At 43.6% G+C, this 20464-nt stretch overlaps 1 protein-coding gene across 2 annotated transcripts in view; it reads left to right on the top strand.

Moving 5' to 3' along the window:
* ARFGEF3 (ARFGEF family member 3) overlaps positions 1-20464 on the top strand; it is a 128064-nt gene that overhangs the window by 11426 nt on the left and 96174 nt on the right. For both annotated transcript variants that reach the window (XM_074990480.1, XM_074990479.1), the window contains exons 3-4: positions 16054-16135; positions 18696-18827. In XM_074990480.1, the coding sequence (XP_074846581.1) occupies positions 16054-16135; positions 18696-18827 (214 nt within the window). The remainder of the gene's footprint in view (positions 1-16053; positions 16136-18695; positions 18828-20464) is intronic.

The following is a 20464-nucleotide window of genomic DNA, read 5'->3' as shown; positions in this document are numbered from 1 at the left end:
TGCCCAGCCTCTAGAGTGGGGTGAGGTCCTGTGGGAGGACATGTATGTACAGGTTCTTAGCTGGTATTATTTGGCATTGCCCCAATGCCCCCAGTGGAATTATGCTGGTTCATGTCATTCTTGCAACCCCCACCTAAGTCAAATTTCCTGTGCAGCCCTGGTCAATTTCCTGGCTCCTGGCAGGAGCCTCAATTTTCCTGGCAGAAGCCGGGAAACTGACCAGACAGCTGCAGCTGCATGGCTTCTCCCAGCTGGAGGAAGCCAGGAAAAAGCCATGCCGCCACTGCTGCCCACCCAGCTTCCCCCATTTGGGGGAGCTGGCCAGGCAGACCACCACAGAGCAGCTTTGAGTTGTGCTTAACTCATGTTAATGCAAGTAAAGCACAACTCAAACTCATGCATTTCAGGGATTTACTGTATTTGTTGTGGCATTTAAAACTTCATATGTTATAGATTTTAATTGATTAAGTTGCGGTAACTGCACAAATTTTGAATGGGTTATACAGCATTCCTACCTGATTTAATAATCAGTGATTTTTACAGAGATGATGATTTCAATCAAGATTTTATTCAGTGACTGAAAGTGGCACAATTTAAGTTGGTGTACCCTGTTTGTATGGTACTTGATGCACAGTAAACTCTTTCGTATCTGGCAGCCGTGGAACCAGGAGGTTGCCGGGTATTCAGATATTCTGGAAAATAGAGAGGTGTACCTAGCCATACATAACACTAAAGGAAAAACAAGATTAGGTATTAAGAAACAAACCAAATATATGCAGAGTGCTTTATTTACCAGCAACAGTACAGTAAAACCCTGAGTTTTGCAGGGCCCTGCATAACTCAAATTTTGCACAAGTTGCAGGAGGGGGACCCTCCCCCCTCTGAGCCCCTGGGAGCCAGGAGCCCGGGCACAGTAGCACCTGGTCACTTTCCAGGCTCAAGCTCAGCCATGGAGAGCCAGGAGCCAGGAAACTGACCAGGCACTGCTGCTCCAGAGTCCCCGCTCTCTTGGACTGAGGGTCTTCCCGCTTGCTTCTCTCCTCCTCTCTCCCTGTCCTCTTCCCTCCAAGGAGCTAGGAGCAGTAGCACCTGGTCAGTTTCCTGGCTCCCTGCTGCTTGTGGGAGTAGGAAAATTGACCAGGCTCTGCTGCACCTGGTTCCTGGCTCCCTGGGGCTGAGGGGCTTCCTCTGGCTCCCACCTCCCCACTCCTCCCAGCAGCAGCATCCCCCTGGCTTCTGCCAGCTGGGGGAAGCCCTGCTCCCCCTCTCCCTGCTCCCCCCCGGGCTTCAGCCCTGGATTTTGACATTCATGTTAATATGATTAACGCATATGTCAAACTTGTGTAAAGCAGAGGTTTACTGTAGTATTGTACACTGTATTTGCTGTACTTATTTGTATTTACTCTCACTGTAGTGTACTTGTGGAAAACATAACTAAAATTTACTTCTAGTTAGCGTGCTGGATATGGAAGAGTTTATTGTACATGTGCATCTTTGCAGTTAAGAGGAGGATAGCAATTATCAGAGTCCAATTAATGCTGCCTGCAGCTTTACGCTGAAGTTAGTTTTGCTTTTGGTCAAGGAGGTCATCTCTGGCTGTTAAATTCATTCCACCAGTAACCAAAAAAATATAGGACTGTGAATATAAGCCTTAGGTACTGAAACTAGGGGGGGGTGTGGTAGGGAGGCGCTGTCACATCCCCTGGTTTGAACTGTTTTTTCCATTATACGTGGTCTGTACAGCTTGTTTCAATGGCTCTTAGCACCCCCACTATACAAATTGTTCCAGCACCCCTGAATATCGCTGGTATACTTTACTTTGTCATAAACTGTAGCTGACAATGAGTTAATGTTAATATCGTGAAGCAAATTGTTTTGCCTGACAGCCTACTTGATGTTGTTGTTCTTGGGCCTTCCTCCTTAGTCCTCAAGCAGAATCACCTTAGGTTGCTGTGCAATTAACTGGGTACTATTTGATAATAATTCAAAGCAATTCATTGATGCACTGGTTGGGAGGCCTTTGTGTGCCACGTGGTTTAAAACACCCAGTTTGCAGGCTGGATCCCTCCTGATCAGCATATTTCTGCAGCTTGCTTGGCATATTCAGTTTCCGCAGAATCCCCCCTTTAAAAAAAAAAGGGGGGGGGCAGGGGTGGGTGGGTTTCTAGTCTCCGTGGATGTCCACACAGCAAAATTATTTTGAAATAACAGCCGCTATTTTGAAATATCTTTGCCAACATCTACACAACGCAACCACTATTTTGAAATAATTTTGAAATAGCAGATGCCTTATTTCAAATTTGATAAACCTCATTGTACAAGGAGTAGTGCCTATTTCAAAATAGATGTTTCAGAATAGGGCTGTATAGACAAGGAATAGGGTCTATTTCAAAATAAGCTATTCTGGGAATAGTTTATTTCTAAATAAAACTGCTGTGTTGACATAGTATTTCAGATTAGTGCTTACAGGGGTTCTAATCTGAAAGGGGAATAGGCTCTATTATATGTGGACAGAGCATTTCGGAATATGTTTGCTTGTTTTGGAGCTTCCCTGTAGTGTAGATGCATTATTGTGGGAAAGCTTATTTTGGAATAACTCTGAAATAAACTATTCTGGAATAACTCTGTAGTGTAGACATTCCCACATTGGGAACCATTTGTAAACATATGCAGTGTTGTCTTCCCCGGTATGCATATAACCTGAAACAATGCACCTGAGATTTGAACTCCTGTACCTCCTATTATTGTCGGTAGGATATTGACTTTAAAAGCTAAAGGTGACAATTTTAATGTCAGCACTGATTTAAGAGAGAGATTGTGTGAGACAGTAGGAAGAGCAAGTGGGAATTGGAAATTGCTTTAGGGAAGGGAAGGCAAAAGGGGGAAAGGGCAAAAGTAGCAGTGATACTAACTATAAATATATTTTCTTATGGAAGAATGTTGAATGTGACAGTAGATTCTGAATGAATAATAAATTATGACTTAGAATTTAATAAGAGGCGTTAAACTTTTTATAAACCTCTCACTGTATCAGAGCATATCCAATCACTAGGGCCCCACCAAATTCACAGGCGTGAAAAATGTCACAGGTCATGAAATCTGGACTTCTGTGTAGTTTTGACCTATATTATGCAGATTTTTTAAAAATCCCACAACCATGAAGTTGACAAAAATGGACCCACAAATGCCACCTGCATGTGACTCCCAGCACTGATAGCCCCAACACAACCGTATTGGTGTTAGCACGAGTAGTGTAGATGAAGCCCCCCTCTTGTCCTGGAAGCAGGGTTGGATAATGGTTAATCCTGATTGAGAAAGTTCAGCATCACACATAATCACTGTTGGGGGCAGAAAATGACCCATTCCAGAATTTCGAAGTAACTAAGAGGGTAAGATGTGGGGGTGAGGACAGGGAGAAGAGCTGGTGGATGGGCACAGAAATCTGTCACACAAGGAATATGACTCTTGAAAAATCCATTGCCATTAATTTCAGCTTCTGAGTGTTTTACAAGACCATTGGGAATATTTCTCTCTGACAAATAGCTGATCAGCTGTTGTTCATCATTCTCAAGGATAAATGTCAAATGTTTTGCAGTTTCAGTCAGATGTATTTCTGTGATGCTGCTCTGCAGTGCCCTGCAGCCTATCGGCTCTGTGCTCATGCAATCTTCAGGCCAACTCCTGGCCCTGGACCACTTTTTCCTCGCCCTTATTCATAGTCACCAGGAGAGCAGTTTAAAACACACACACCTTCTTTATTTCTCTTTTAAACTGGCTCTAATTCACCTCAAGTTTGGTTGTGGGCCCCTTACTCCCCTTAAGCTATGTTTACACTAGAAAATAAATTCTGATTTAGTAAATCACTCTTATGATGCCATTTTTTTAAAATATTGATTATGAGTATCCACACTTCCCAAAGGCTCCAACGAATTCAACATATTGTTTCCATACTGAAGTTGCCAAACATTGACTGTTGCAGCAGTGCATTGTGGGAACCTATTCCACAGTTCCTTCAGCCCTGCATTCTGAGCTGGGAGCTAGGTGCAGCAGTGCTGTCCGTTTCCCAAGTCCCTACAGCTTGGGGGACCTGGGAAACTGACAGTGCAGCAGCTCTGGTCAATTTCCCAGCTCCCCCAAGCTGTGGGACTCAGGAAACTGACAGTGCAGCAGCCCTGGTCAATCTTCCGGCTCCTGCTAGTAGCTTGGAGCCAGGTGCAATACATAGCTTTGTGGGATGCACATAGGGCGCTTGTGGAAGCTAATAAATTTGAATTAAGGACATGGCACTTCCACAGTAGCATTTATTTGAGATTTTAAATTCAAAATTGACATTATAGCCGTCTGTTAATATCGACTTTTGTTATTGATATTAGGGCAGAGTAAATCAGGCTAATAACATTTACAGTGAAGATGAGACATTTTAATGTCGAGCTAACTCCTTTAAATTTGGTTTTTATCACATAGTGTAGACACAGCCTTTGTTCTTAGCCCTTTACTTCCCCAAAGTTATAATTCTTTGCAGAATCATTTCAACCAAGTCTTCCATTATCCACTTCCAAACCTGTGTTTGTGTGCCTGTGGTTGAGCACACTTCTCCTCAAAGCATGACTAAGCTGCAAAGGCTTCCCCAGGATGCCAGGCAGAGTCGCAGTTTTTAAAAGCATGTGGGCTAGCCAGCCACTTCTTAGGGTGGAAGAAAGATGTTGGTATGGGTCTGTATAGTTTTAGGACAGGAAGGGTGGTTAGAGCACAGGGAGGGAGCATGGAAGATCTGGGTTAATTCTGGGCTCTGCCACAGATTCTGTGTGGTGTTGAACTTCACTGAATTTCTCTGAGCCTTAGTTTTCCACCTGTAAAATGGGTGTATTAAACTTTCCCACCTTAAAGACTAAGAAAGCTTAGTAGTGGCAAATTGACATAAAACCAAGCCATTATTGCACAGAAAGTACCTTGCATGTTTGGTTTCTTTTAATTCTTATTTGCTTAGGAAGGTAATGCTTTTTTATTACTGAGTACACCAAGGCCTAGTGAGTGTAAATGCACAGTGCATAGTAAATGTGTTTGTTTAAATAACTGTTTGTTTTAATAGCCATCCTTTAAAGCCGTTAAGATTTAAGACTGTTTGCATTGCTGCTGAAGCTGAGTGGAGTTGGGACTAACCTTTAAAGTTCGGTCTGTAGTAATTGAAAATGAAACTCATCCTCTGTCTCCTCACAGAGCTCTTTTTGATTGTAAGCAAACCTGAGGCCAGACAGAGTGAACAAATTAGCATAAACTTCATCCAGCTCATTACAGAGTCAGAGAGCGAAAAATGTTTGTGTCAAAACAAGACACTTAACAAGAAAGAGTTTTTCATTTCTTTATTATTGGGAGTCCAGGTGCCCAATAAATATTGGGCATCTAACTCTGGACTCTAACCCTGGACGGGATGCTTGAAAATATTTATGCTGTACAGTATAGTTAATAGTGAATGAACTCTTGAGATTATCATGTTGAAAGAAATTCCTGTAGATTGTGGGATCTTTTCACATAATGGAAATATTGATGTTTGCTTGAAATGTACTAGAAGTAGTCATGGCAATAATATTTATTATAATTATGGTACCAACCAACATCTGGTCCCATTGCGCTACTCAAATTAAGAGAGCGTTCCTGTCCAAAAGAGCTTGCAATGTGGATAGGTCCAGGGATGGAGAAAAAAGGCATTTGTCATGGGACTCGCTCTTAAGTGAGGAGCAGTGTTTTCCTTTGTTGTAGAGAAAACTGGTTTATATTTGACCAAGTTGTTAGCCTTTTAAAATTGCATATTAGGCACTTACAGGAAGTCTTTCAGCTAAGGTCAAAAGTTGCACAAATAAGGATGGGTTTGTTTACCAGTATCACACATTCACACTCTGCTTCAGCTAATAATCTCTTAAATCTTACTTTTGTGCTTTGGAAGAAACACTGAAGAAACATAATAGCTGCAAATAAAACAGGCAATAAAATGCATAAAGGTTACTGATGTGCATGTGGCCAGGTTCCTTAAGAACAGAGTTCACTGGAATCAGTTACTCATGGTAGACACAGTGCAAAGACAGAAGAGCTTTTGAGATGGAGGTGGTAAGAAAACCATTAGAAACGTGTGGAAAAAGAAGTTCCTCTGGAGGTTAAGGGCGTGCTGGTTATTTCTTTTGGCCTACAGAACGACACAGTTTAATATTGAGAGCTATGGTCTTTGTGTCCTTGCCCCACCTTTTCCTTTGGTTTTGCTATTCTCAGAGTAATAGTACGTTATGTGCCCAATATTCTTTCATTTTGACGGTAGTGTCATGCTGATAGCCGCGTGGACTCTATTTTGTATTTAAATGGAGATGTTATTAAGGGACATTACAAAACAGCTAGTAACCTTAGAAACTATCTCCAGATGGGTGAGGATTTCAGCACTATTCAATTACAATGGCTAATATGAATTCTGTAGTCTCTCCTGCTTTGGTTGTACAGTAGATTAACTAGTTTGTTCATGCCTCTTTCAATAGGTGCTGCTATGCTTCTGTAATGGTAGTTCACAGTCTAGTGAATGTTATGTAACTAAAATAGTCATGTACTGTCTTCTATTCTTTTATATGTCTGCGTGATATTTAATAGGGATGTTAGCTCTGGTGCCCTTTCAAATTCCAGGATATGTGTGTGATACCCAGCTAACATACATTCCATAAGGTTTCAGTTAGATATGTTACTCTCCCCTCCCTATTCTGACTGCTCTGTGGTAAACGACCGTTGTGTTTCACTCCCGGAAGTCTTTGTTTCAGTGGTGCATGGTGTGATTCTTCTGTATAGTTTGTAAAGTGAAAGGAGAGAAACGGATACATGGATAAGGGGTGAAGGGGGAAGGAAATGCAGGGAGAAAGGAGGTATCAAATGGAGAGAGGTGGGGTTCCACAGAAGAACAGTCCTGTGGCAATGGGGAGGATTGGGCAAAGGGCAACTCCCCGTGGGTGAGAAGAATCCCCTGGTTTAAAGCAAGCAGGAGGAGAGAGGGCAGGACCTGTAGCCTACAGCAAGCTGTAATACAAGTATGGGTGTGAAGCACACAGAGGAGAATCATATTTGCTTTACTTAAATTATCAAAATCACAAAATAGCTGTTTGGAAGTTGATTTCCTGTGTAAACATGGGCATATTGTAAATTTGAGTAACAAGCTGTTGTTTGTAAGAAGGAAATAAAAGGAACCTTAGGTGGAGGGAGTAAAGCAAAACATGGTAAGAAATCCCACAAAGGTGTTGCAGGTGGAGCAGGCTGCATCCCCAGTTGCTTTGGCTGTGCCCTTTTATTTTTTTTCAGTAGAGAGGTCAACCTCTGCAGGAGGAAGATGGATGTTTGCGGAAACCACTGTATTTCTGAGTAAACATCCTTGCTGAAATCCTGGCATTGTGGGTACTAATGGCAAAACTCTAATTGGCTTCAATGGAATGAGGATGTTACCCTCCAGCCTCAGGATCCTAAACCACAAAGCTTTGAAGGATGAACTATTTTTCCCATCCCTGCTTTTCATGTGTTTTTGGCGACATTGATGCTGACTTTGTGGGTGCTCTGGCTTTTTTATTTTATTTATTTTTAATTTTTATGGTGTAATCTCATTGTAAAGCAGAATAATCTTGTGATGAAGCAATATCATAAAGGAATGTATATGTGGTTGACAATATAGGTTTCCATGGATTTTTTTTTTTCCAGCTTTTGCCCCTTGCTCAAGAAAATCTTAAGGACTATCTGGAATCTATATTGGTTTTAAAGGCCAAGAAGCCATCTTTATAATCTGTTTGATCTCCTGTATAACATGGGTAATGGAACCTCACCCAGTAATTTCTGCATCCCTCTGTCTACACGTGCCCCTTCCTTTTGAAAGGGGCATGTTAATGAGTGGGTTCAAAAGATGCTAGTGAGGCACTGCAATGAATATGCAGCGCCTCATTAGCATAATGGCATCTGCGGCGATTCGAAAGTGCGGCTTTTCGAATCACGCGCTGCCCATGGAGATGGGACCTTCCGAAAGGACTTCCCCCCACAGTTTTCGAAAGTCCTTCTTCCGATCACCAGACAGGAAGAAGAGCTTTCGAAAACTGGGGGTTCCTTTCAGAAGGTCTCACCTCCAAAGACGGCACGGGATTCGAAAATCCGCACTTTCGAATCGCTGTGGCTGCCATTATGCTAATGAGGCGCTGCATATTCATTGCAGCGCCTCATTAGCATCTTTTGAACCTGCTCATTAACATGCCCCTTTCGAAAGGAAGGGGCACGTGTAGACCCAGCCCATGAGGCCCATTAATATCTGTTTGAATCATAACATAATGGCCTTGATAAGTAAGACTTCAAATAACTTAAAATCACCCGAACATAGACAAAATGCTTTCATGCTTCCCAGCTCCCCAGCCTGTTTAGAGAACTAAAAGACCTTTTTTATGATTGTCAGCTACTTACAGTTTTGGCCATAAAGTTGACAGAGAATTCACTAGATATAACTAAACCACTGCAGCTAAAGAGAGTTGTAGGTATATAAATGTAAGAAAAAAAAATCCTCATGCCTACAGGATTATATTTTAGCCTCTCTGGAGTGAAATTTCCCTTCTTATTGGAGTGAATCATCTTTCATTGGTAAGTGTGATGATAACAACTATAGAGTCCACCTCCCTCATCCAGCAACCTGACTGATCCCGGATGACGGAATTTGCCGGACGAAGGATTTTCCCTGCTCTGGACACTGAGTCTGCTGCTGGCTCCTCTTTTGCACCTGCCCTGCCCTCCCTCCCTCCCCCCCCCCCCCCCCCCCGCCCCAGCTGATGGAGCTGAGAATCTTTGATGGGAGTACAGTACACACTAGAAGTCAAAATTGTAATAATATCATTACATCTAATATGTAAATGAGCCCCAAAGAGTCCAGTGCTGGGAACTGCAGTGTACATGGAATCGGTGTATATTGAGGATATATGTTCTTCAACATGTCTCTGAAAAAAAATTTTGTCCGAATTTTTATGAGCCTAGAGCTTCAGCTCCTGCAGTCCCCTCCTTAGTATGGCATAACACCCCACACACACACCAACTCCAGCCCCAGGGCCCCCTTACCTGCTTCCTGGACCTCAGCACCTGCTGGGCCCACACTGACCTGGCCACATCAGGCTACTGACTGCAGAGATTGCTTCAGCCCCAGCCAGCCTGCCAGAGATTGCCCAGGCCCCGTGGGCACCAGCTGCTGGTGTGGCCACATCCAGGGTCACGTGGCATTGGCTCAGCCCCAACTGGGCTGCCAGCGTAGCCCCTGTGGCTGGCTGTCAGCTGTGGCCCCAGCCCCCCAGAGACCGGCTGTAGCTCAAGCCAGGCTGTCAGCTGTGGTCCCTGCCGTGCGGACACTGTCTGTAGCTCAGGCCAGGCTGCTGGCTCCGGCTTCAATCAGTGCACCCTGTGGGCGCCTGGTGCAGCCACAGCCAGGCTGTCTGCATGGCCTCAGCTCCGCAGGCCCTGGGTGCAGCTGTTGCCCCACGGAGGCTGGTTCTGACTGGCTGTGCCTCTGGCCAGGGACACAAGCCCTCCTGGGCTCCTCTGACCAAGGCAGCCAGTCTCTCTGTACTAAATTCCCGCCATATCCTTGGTCCTTCCAGATGACGAATGTTGCCTTTGAGAGAATGGTGGTTTTGGGCCTTTCAGCCTGTATTTGGACTATACAGTAAACCCCTGATTTATGCATAGGCTGTGTTCCTGGGCAACCATGTGTAAGATGAATTTCACACAACTCAAGGTAGCTGGGAAACTGACCAGCTCTGCTGCGGTGCTCAGTTTCCTCACTCCTGGGACTGGCCGGGAGCTGGGAGCCAGGGCTGGGAACCAGGCAGCAGCCTGGCTCCTGCAAGTGGAGGGGAGCCAGGAACAGAGGGGAGCTGGGAGCCAGACTGCCACCTGGTTCCCAGCTCCCCACCACTCATGATTTCGACTCTTGTTAATCCAAGTAACGCACAAGTCGAAATTACATAAATAGGAGTTTTACAGTACCCAGATTCACAAAGGGACGAATGCAGGTTTGACAGTCTTCCCTCCACCAACCGTATGAGGCTGACTTCTTAAAAAGGTTCGGCCTAACTCATCAGTATGCCTTTCAGGTACAGAAGATCAAACAATGGCAATTGTTACTTTTATATTCCGTTCGTTTATTCAGCTCTGTGTTACATGATTGAGTGCAAAGTGCACATATATGTGCTTTAGGTTCTGAATTTTATTTCTGCATAATCTGCAGTACGAGACAATTTGGAAAGATACTTTATTTTGAATGTCTTTTTGTTTTTAACCTAATCTTATGAATATAAATTCAGTCAGTGGCTTTTATATGAAGGGGAGTAATGTTTATTACCATGACAAATGGTTTGCATTTGTAGTGCACTTTTCCCTATGCTGCAGCCAGCCATGTAATTCCATTCCTCTACTACTTCAAGAAGAAAGAATTAGGTTTGTGCCATTTCCTATCCTCATTACAATTTCCATCATGAAATTAATGAGAAGAGAATAATGGCTCATTAATTCAAAGTCTTTTTCCACTAAGATGAGGTAGCAGGATCATTGTGATTTCTTATGTATAAGGTCAGCTGTCTTATTTGGCTTTTTCTAGTGTTCTGTGTTTTGATTGGCTGGTTGTACCATTCTACCCTAGTGACAAGTTTTTGGCCTGGAAGGGTAAATAGGCAGGTCACTGCAAGCACAGTCAGTTAAAGCTTATTATAACCAGTGTGCAGAACGTGAATGGCATTTGCATTATAATAATTCATTCTACAATCTAACAAGTTCTCAGTGATGGAATAGTTCACGCTGCATGGAACATCATGTCTTGAGGGGCAAAATGTGCTATGGGTTAAAGCTAGGGACTGGGAGATGCCTCTGCAAGGTTATGTTCTTGGTTTTGTCACTGAGTTGCTTTGTGACCTGAGGCAAGTTGTTTATTATGACTCAGTCCTGGTCCAATGAAGTCAATAGGAAAGCTCCCATTGACTTCAATAGGAACAGGGTTGGGTTTTCATCATCTTGTTACCCCATCTGTGAAATAGGGGCAATAAGACTCAACTTTGCAGAGAGTTTTGAACTTCTCTAATTAAGGTCCCTGTTGTGCAAGTTGTTGTTGATTGAACTAGAGTTGTGAAGATCCAGCAAGTATGATGGACACTGATTTTTTTTCTCCTCATGTAAAAAAAATGGTCCAGCATCATAGTATTTTCATTGGCTCAGTATTTAATATTTTATCCCTCCCCCTTTGCCCTCTCCAGCTATGAAATGGGAGCAGCATGCCTACGAACTGTCTGGTTTTATTGTGTGGCTCCAAATGCTGCTGTGTTCTCTGTCGAAAAATCACAATCCAAAATTCTGCACAGCAGAGAGTGTGACCTTGCACCTGTCAGGGTGACAATACCAAGGGAGGTCTCATTTATCGTCTTCTCTAGTCAGGCAAGAGCACCACTGACAGGAGACTGTGCTGAATTAAGGCATTGTCTCTTTCTGCCTTTTTAATTTGAGTGGCTCTGGCACTCTTGCAAGCAAGAGGCAAGTAGCACTCACTTGAGGGTGACACTGAATGTCTGCAAAGGTGATTTGTGACCGCCCTAGTAGCATGAACATCGCACTGTTTGGGGCTGTGCTTAGAAACACGGGCATTAAAGATGCGCACAGGCTGAACATAATTTGCCTGTCTTTTCCCATTGCCTTGGCCCACTCGCAACTTCCTTAGGCTTCAAAATCCTCCCCCCTGTCACCGTCCCCCAGCAACCTCTCTTCATACTTTCCCTCTCTGTTAGCTCCCTTTTGCTCTCCCCACTTGCCTTCCAGCTCCTTAGATCCTGCAGCACCTCTGGCCCCTGAAATGTCTGAGAACTTCTCTTCCATGAGCCCCTCGGAAGGAAAGCCCTAGTGCTTCCTTCGATAATTCCCTGTGCGACAGTAAGCAGTCTCACTCGTGGTTCTGAGAGGTTGCCATGTGTAAACCCCTCTCCTGTGCACAGCATTCTAGACAGCTCAGTATTGTATGAGAAGAGCACCACACAGCTGGACGCATGCAGCCAATGACAAGAGATTCTTCAGTGGGATTACCTAAACTGCAATTATATAAAAAATCATGGCATGGGAGGGAGCATGGAGAGTCCAGGTGATCGTGGGTAGCAGCATGAGGAGGTGGGGAGGACACAGATAAATGGAGAGTACCAAACACATTATCAGCCTGGTAGCCCAGTCTCCATATTTTGCTATCTAAGCTTCAGATGCTGAGGACCTGTGGCTACGCTTACCACTGCCATGCAAGCTCTACCGATGGATCCCATCGCCTGATTTAACACAGGCCAATATTCCATTCATGGACCAAACTGGTGTGGGGACACTGAGACAGGGACTGTTTATATGTGATCCGGTGACTTTTTTTAAAGCAAAAATCTGTATTCAGGGTAAAATTCTACTCCCATTTATTCCTTCTGTAACCCCATCAAGATCAACCATCAAAAGTGATGGGTGTTCAGTAGTGCCATTGTTCAAGCTTACCTTCTCCTCCCAGGAGAAGGACTCCGATATTGTGAAGTTTCGTGCTTCAAGTGCAAGCTGAAGTATTGGAATATACAGCAAGTCCAGTGTTAGCAGGTACCTTGTGACCATAGCAAGGAGATGATAAAGATTTTACTGACAGAGATTGTAACAAGAACAGGAAAGGATACAGTGGCAGCCAAGGGAGATTGGTGCTGCAGCAATCAGATCTTCAGCCAAACATTTTTTAGCAAGGCTGGGAAGTTCACCTAGTTGAACCTGTCCTCAAGTCCATCCCCCTCTTGTGATTTTTCTGCTAAGCTTGGGAGGATGTATCAAGAAATCACTTTCATTCCTTACCAGTTGCAGTCTCTCGCTGCAGAGGATGGGCTCTGTGTGAAGCTGTGTGGTAGCTATAAAGTGAGCCATAAGGGCCCCAGGCCATTTTCATGGCAATGAATGTCAGTGGGCTCAGTTCAGTTGGGTTATGGCTGCCATCCCTGCTCCCACTTCGTGGTCCATGTTAATAAAAGAATCAACACTTCTGGTGTTTGCCAAGTCCCACCGACCAGTGCTGCTTGTTTGTCCTGCAGTGGTGCTTGTAGCCGAGGCAGCCCCATTGTGTCAGGCACTCTACAAAGCGCATAGGGGAGAAGACGCAGCCTGCCCTAAAGAGCTTACAGGCTAAATCAGTGGCGCTCAGACTGAGGGAGAGAACCCCAGGTGGATCTTGACCTCATTTTAATGGAGCCACTCTGGCTGTTTCAGACTGCTGGGGCCCAGGGCTGAAGCCTGAGGGCTTTTGCCTTGGGCAGTGGGGTCCAAGTTATAGGTCCCCTGCCTGGTGCAGAAGCTCTTGAGCTTAGGCCCTCCTGCTCAGGGCAGAGGGGCTCTAGCTTTGGCACGCTCCTCCCACACATGCTTCCACCCCCACAAGGGCAAAGCTCAAATGGCTTCACACCTCCCCTCCCCTCCTGGGGTCATGTAGCAGTTTTTATTGTCAGTTAGGGGGTTGTGGTGCAGTTAAGTTTGAAAACCACTGCAGTGAATAGGACCTTTTTCACGTACCCCAGTGACCATGCTTAAAACATGCTTTTTTTGTGTGGTTCACTTCTAAATGCCTGTTACACATAACTGTTACGTTCACTGCTAAATGCCTGTTACACATAACTGTTACATTCACTTCTAAATGCCTGTTCCTGCCTGTTACGTTCACTGCTAAATGCCAGTTACACATAACTGTTACGTTCACTGCTAAATGCCTGTTCATGCCTGTTACGTTCACTGCTAAATGCCTGTTCATGTAAAACAACCATGGTTACCACCTGTTGGTCAAACAAATAGAAAACCTGGATTTGTCAGCAACATTGGACAGCACTGAATAATGACCAGCCTAAGAGATGTGATATTAATTTGTAGGGGGTGGGGAGCAGTATTTTAAGTGAGTCCAAGTCTTGGCCTATCAGTTTTGTTTTGTTTTTTTTTAAAAACAGAAGTGTATTGGACATAGATGGCATCACCATGCATCTCCATAAACTCCTAATGTGTCCTGCACCAGCATGTATATGAAACGGGGCATATGGGTTACAAATGGGTTATTTGTGTAAAACCCAGACCAGATTTCCCCAGCCCCTTCCCAAGGTTATCTTTGCTTTGGATGTTCCAGTCTTCAAGTCTACAACACTTAACTGAGATCTTTTCCACATGTTGTTGCACTGTTCAAACAGCTTTGGATGCTGCAGTTAATACATGCAAAGAGTCATTTTAGCTAAATATGTTCCAGAAACATTTGAGGAGCTTCTGAAATAGTTATACAGTAACCCTCAATTTAATGGACCCTGATATGACGGACTTTGGAAATAACAGACATTGTCCGCCATTCTTCCCACCACCCTCAAATAAATGCCGACAACTCACTGGAGCTGCCAGGGCTGGAAGAGCCGCCAGAGTGGCTGGGGCTGCCACAGCCTAGCTCTCTATCTCGAGCCTTCCGCATTCCTCCCAGGTCTCAGACAGAGCACTCCCAAGTGCACTTTGCAAGGTGCCTCTGCTCCTGCAGATTCAAATATAATGGAGCTTTGGGCTTAAAGTACGCCCCTTCCCCCATTTGTGTCTCAAATCGAGGGTTTGCTGTACTTTCTGCAAGTTCGTTCTTCAAAGCATCTTAAGCAAGACATATTGGTAACTTTATGTTAAATAATTGATTGTGTATATATGTGTAAACTCTGTTTCAATTTAAAGATAGAAAAGCAAGAATTCCACCTGGTGGGTTTATTTATGCTGCCACCAAATACAGTAGGTCATATTTTTTAAATTTGCATTAGTTGAGGAAAAAAATGGGAAATCCTGTGAGTTCCCAAACCATCTTTGCAGTTACATGAGTTCACTCTTTCAGGCTGTGTCGACACTAGAACCATCTGTCAACAGACAAAACTCGACAGAAGCTCTGTTGACAGATTGCTGCCACACACAACTTCCTCTGTCAACAGAGAACTGCCAGACTGCACTGCCCTCTAGTGCCAGAACGTGGAATTGCAGCTCCACAAACGACTGCCCAGCAACTGGACACCCTCTCTGTTGAGACAAGTGGGCACCTTCGCTTCTGTCGGCATAACTCTCTAGTGTAGCCATAGCCCCAGCATTTAGCTAAATTGTGTTTGTGTTGGCGGCCTTGGAATGTGGTGAGGTCTTTTAATTGTCGCTAACGTTAGGCCTGTGTTTTGAAAAGTGACTTGCGATTTGTTCGTGAATATCTATTTGTATCTTAAATAAGCATTTGAATCCTAGTTTCCAGTGCTTTTAGACCTGCTCATGGCAATCCTAACTCATAGTATTTTTTTTAATATGTCGTCTGCTTTGTGCAGTCCAAGTACAATTTGAAGTCATGTGTTAACCCATAGTAAACCCTACCCATTAATGAACAGTAACAGAGAGGTAGCTGTGTTAGTCTTTATTCCAACAAAACAAAGCAGAAGAAATGTAGCACTGTAAAGACTAAAAGTGATTTATTTGGTGATGAGCTTTCATGGGACAGACCCCCTTCTTCAGATCAAAATGTTGTTCTTTGTTAAACCCAAAAGGAAATTGTACACACATTCCCTATTTTCCTGGCCACCAGGCACAGAAACAAAGTTTGTTCCACAGAAGATAAATGTGAAACTCAGCATCCTCTTCTGCAACTTGAATAGCAAACAGACAAAAAGGACTGAGGCACAGTGCTTCTCATTCATTGCTTTGGAAACACTCGTGATTGGCAAATTACGTTTGTGCTGCACAAAACGAAAAATTTTTAAAGACTAAACTGTTTGGGAATTGGGTCTATAAGCAGGTTTTCATCTTGAATTATCTTTGGAAAAATTTGGAACCCCCCCTGTGTTTTCTTTAGGAAGATAAATGTCATGTAGCAGTTCTTTAGTGTTGAATTCTTCTCAGTGATGATTTGTGATTGTCCCTGTTTAAAGTGTGGGCTTTCCAGAAAGATGTGCTCTTTGTAAAGGCCTGTTCCTCAGCAACATTTTCTTCTTCTCATTTTTGTAGGGAGAAGTGTCTCCTTCCACTGCAACTTGCTTTGGAATCAAAGAATGTGAAGCTGGCTCAACATGCTCTGGCAGGGATGCAGGTATGTCCTGGGACTTGGGTAGATTTAAATTCAGAGGACGGGTAGATGCGGGGGAGAAAAGTATGAAAAGTTAAACAAAGCATCAAACCATGGGGACTGGCATAATGGTAGCATGGCAGGCCTGTAAGCAGGAATTTCACTGGGTGTGTATGTGTTTGTTTATAAATGTGGACTGCATTTTTATTTTAAAACTAAAGTTCAAAATAGTTGTGCAATGAGTGTGCATAAAAGAGGTTAATGAAAAAAATTGAGTGGAAACAGTGACTGGTAAAATGATTTTGTTGTTGCATACTAAAATTTATACAGTAAGAAAGGCTTTATAGAAGTTACTTTCTGAGCTCATGTTGTAATATGTAAATGAAAAATACTATTCTGTCTTCCCCCCCCACCTTTCCTATAGCTGGCAGCCAAGCGCATGTTGGAAAATGTAGTCCCTTCCCTGCTTCAAGGCCGGCTCGCTAACCAGGATGCTGGCCAAGGAACTACAGCTCCCAGGGTGCCTTGGTTTCCCCTATCATGCCCTGCAGGCTCTCAAAGAGCAGCACAGCAGGGAGGAAGGGAGAAAAACTGTACTGGGGATGTGTTGCATTCACACACTTCCCCCTCCCCTGCACCCCCCAAGTCTGTAACAGTATGACTCTGCTAAGAAGGCACCCAGAAGCTAGCCTCTGCCAACAGAGGCAGAGGATTCTTTATAAGATGTATGTTCTGCAAGTAATGGATAGTGCCTGGCCGTCCATTTGAACTCCGGGAAATGACTAAGAAGCTGCACTGCCAATCTGAAGAGAATCCCATCCAGCCCTCGTTGATTGTCTCAGAGGACACTGATGCTTTTTGAGGCTGGAAAGGGTACATAGGTATAAGTATCAAGAGCTCTGTAGTAAATTTACGGGAGCTCCCACTGAAATATCCAAATCAAAATTGTTCACGTATTCAGTAGCACTAGGTGGACCGGGGAGGGGGGTGGGGTGATCACAAACTGCAACTGAAAACAACAATGCAATGCATGTACCAAGAGAGTCCGATGCAGACTTCACAGAGCTAAAGCATTTGTTGGTAACACAATGGAAACGGAGCATATGCTTTTGCTTCATTAAGGAAAATAGACATTACACCAGTATTTAGTGAAGATTTATTCCCAGCAATATTGTTTTGTAGGGGTGGTATTTACTAAATTCAAGTTGCTGTTTGCTAAGGTACAATTCATTTCTGGATAAAGGATGAGCATGAGGCTTTTATTTGAGGGCATAAGTGCAGTAGAAGTTCAGGGTGTGTACCAGTTTTATGCCAATATAGCTGAAAGTAATTTGCTTCTTTGACAGTAAGCAAAAGGCCAACAATCAGATTTGAAAATGGACTCCCTTAAAATTCAGTTCAAGTCCATTTTATTATTAAATTCGATTTGCTCTTTTGTGCCACCTCTTGTAGCAATAACATGTTTGGAAATAGCCACTGTGGCACTCCATTACTCATTCCAAGGAAAGGAAACCTGATCGGGCTGTAAAAATCTGTAGGACTGTGTCAAATCTACTTCTTCAACTTCTCATCCCCTTTCCTTGGCAAATGTGCACAAACTTCATACCACCGGAACTACCCGCTGGCCTTCTTTTTGGTGTCTTAGTTAATGTTTTAGATTACGTATCTTTCCAGAGATGACTACACATCTCTTCCTGCCCTCTGCCAGTGATTAGGAATACCACCTCCACAGTGCTTTTTTCCCTTTGGCAGCTCAGAGTGAGTGTGTGGGATGATAGCTAAACCTCTGCCTCTCCTACGAAGAAATCAGTGAAATGCTGGTAGCTTTTTGTTTAAATTAAAACCCTTATCAAGAATCAAAATCTCTGTAGGAGGAAATGCAGGCAGAAGCCCAGCAGCAGAGTTGAGGCTATCCTGTTTATTGCACCCTATGTAGCATGTACAATTACCCAGATAGTGATATTTACTATGAAAATGCTCAAGGAGATTACAGAAGCTATCAAAATAAAAAACTAGATAATAATGAGGGATTACAATGATCCCCATAATGACTAAATGTGTACACATCACCTCAGGATGGGATGCGCAGATAAAATTTCTTGATACCTTAACTCAGTCAGGTTAAGCGTAAAAATGTAATAAGAAAACCCAAAAAGGAGTTTGAAGAACTGCTAGCCAAAAACTTGGAAAGTAATAACAAAATATTCTTAGGTACACCAGAAGCAAGAAGCCCACTAAACAATAAAGCTGTGTCTACACGAGTCCTCTCCTTTTGGAAGGGGCTTGTTAATGAGGGCATTCAAAAGATGCTAATGAGGCGCTGCCATGAATATACAGCATCTCATTAGCATAATGGATGCCTCAGCGATTCAAAAGTGCCGTTTTCGAATCACATGCAGCCCGTGTAGCTGGGGGCCTTTCAAATCAACCCTCAGGACTTCAAAAGCCCCTTCTTCCATTTGTTTGGCCTTCAGAGGAAGGGCAGATATGCAACCAGTACAATGATTACAATGAAGTTATATAATGTGGAGAAGGGCAGGGAAATCGACTTTCTGAGACTGAACTACCTTGTGCTTAATTGCAGAAGCTGCTGTCTGATGAGAGATTCGTATCCGTGGAAACAGGCTCTGATGAGAAGCAGCTGCTAAATCAGATGCTGAATGCTGTCAAGGTGACTCCTTTCCTGAACGAAGACCTACAGGTAGAAGTGATGAAGGTGAGTGATGTACAGATATCAGCCCATGTGACAGAGACTGACTCATGCTAGAAGTTTGTGAACAAATTTGCCAGTGTCCTGGACGTGTGCACATCCTGTCAGTATTCAGTCTCCTCCTTGCTGACAGTGAACATTCACCTTGCTATTTGAGTTAGGTTACACAGCAGCTTTCATTTGTTGCTTTTTACTACAATTATCTCTCATGTTGCTGTTACCCCATGTATGTGTTAGGAGGCAAATTTCAGCAGCATAGAAAGCATATAGTGTGGTTTGAAAACTGGCTTGGATGGACTTCAGAGATGGCACAAGGGCTCACTTTTGTCTGTGCTTAGTGTTTGTATGTGCTCAGATGGATGCACACTTGAAATCCTGGTTGTGTGCACACACTTCTGAAAATCTGGACCATCTTCTCTATCTGTTCTTTGCCTCTTTCCAAAGCATTTGTTCACAAATAGTGACTGGCCAAAACTGTGGGGGCATGAAATTTGATTTATCTGGGCACCTGCTGGTTACTCCAGATATATTTCTGAACTGGTATATGGGAGCCACCCAGAAATGTGTATCCTTTTAAAAGATTTTATTCTTAAAAATACTTGCACTGCTTTGAGTCAGAATGTTTAGTTGGCAGTGGCCTTTGTAGCAGAAATGAGAGGGGCTGTCAAAAAATGGCCTGTTCTGCCAGCTGGCCTTCCAGTACTACCCACTTTCAGATATCCGCTCATGAATTCTTATAAAAGCTAAGTAGAGCCTCAACTTCAGGTAGTGTCATTTCTGCTAGGAAACAATACTGTGACTGATGGATTCCAGTCCTTTGAATGTAAGAGAATGTCTCTCTGATATCCTTCTTCCAAATAGCTGCTTAGAGTTAGAGGAAATGCATCCAGGAGAAACTCCTTTGAGGAGCATGTGATCAGAGTGGCTCTTTCTGCATGTTTTAATGCACTCCACATTGTAATGCAGGGGTCAGCAACCCCAGCATGTGTGCCACTCTTGGCACATGAGCCAATTTCTACCCCCGCCGCCACCCATCAGCACATTAAGCAGGACCTAAGCTCCATCCCTCCTCCCCCCATGTAGATGGGAGCTTGCTCAAAGCCGTGCGCCTGTGGCTTTGAGCAATCACTACCAGAATAGTAAAGCTCTGCATCTTTATTTATTTATTAATGACGCTGTTGTAAGTAGGACTATTAGTGACTTTAAAAAGTATCACTGGCACTTGGACCATACATACAGGTCAAAAGGTCAAATTTCAGCAGAGTGCCTCAGGATGGTCATTGACCCCTGCTGTAGTGTGTAAGTGCCTCAGAAAGAATTAAGATTTATGACCCGATTTGCCCAAAGGGACCTGACTGTTTTCTGCTCCTAGATCCAGCTACTCCTAGTAACTTACCTTACAGTTTTTGTTGGTTGGTCTTTGTGGTCTTCAGCACCCATGCCTGAAGGAGAAAAAATGGCTCTTGCAAAAACTGCTTCTGATTTGCTTGTCATGCCGACTATTTCTTTTTCTGTTTTTTATTCAGAGTCTATCATTCCTTTGTGCCCACAGCAAAGATCGTTTGTATGTGCCGTTACCGAATATACTGTATATTTCAGAGTGTGCCTGTCTGTCTTTCTGATGCTGTGTTTGTTAAATATGG

The sequence above is a fragment of the Carettochelys insculpta genome, chromosome 3, assembly GCF_033958435.1.
Source record: "Carettochelys insculpta isolate YL-2023 chromosome 3, ASM3395843v1, whole genome shotgun sequence".
NCBI lineage: Eukaryota > Metazoa > Chordata > Testudines > Carettochelyidae > Carettochelys > Carettochelys insculpta.
The sequence above is the reverse complement of the archived record's forward strand: the minus strand, read 5'-3'. Positions and strand labels throughout refer to the sequence as shown.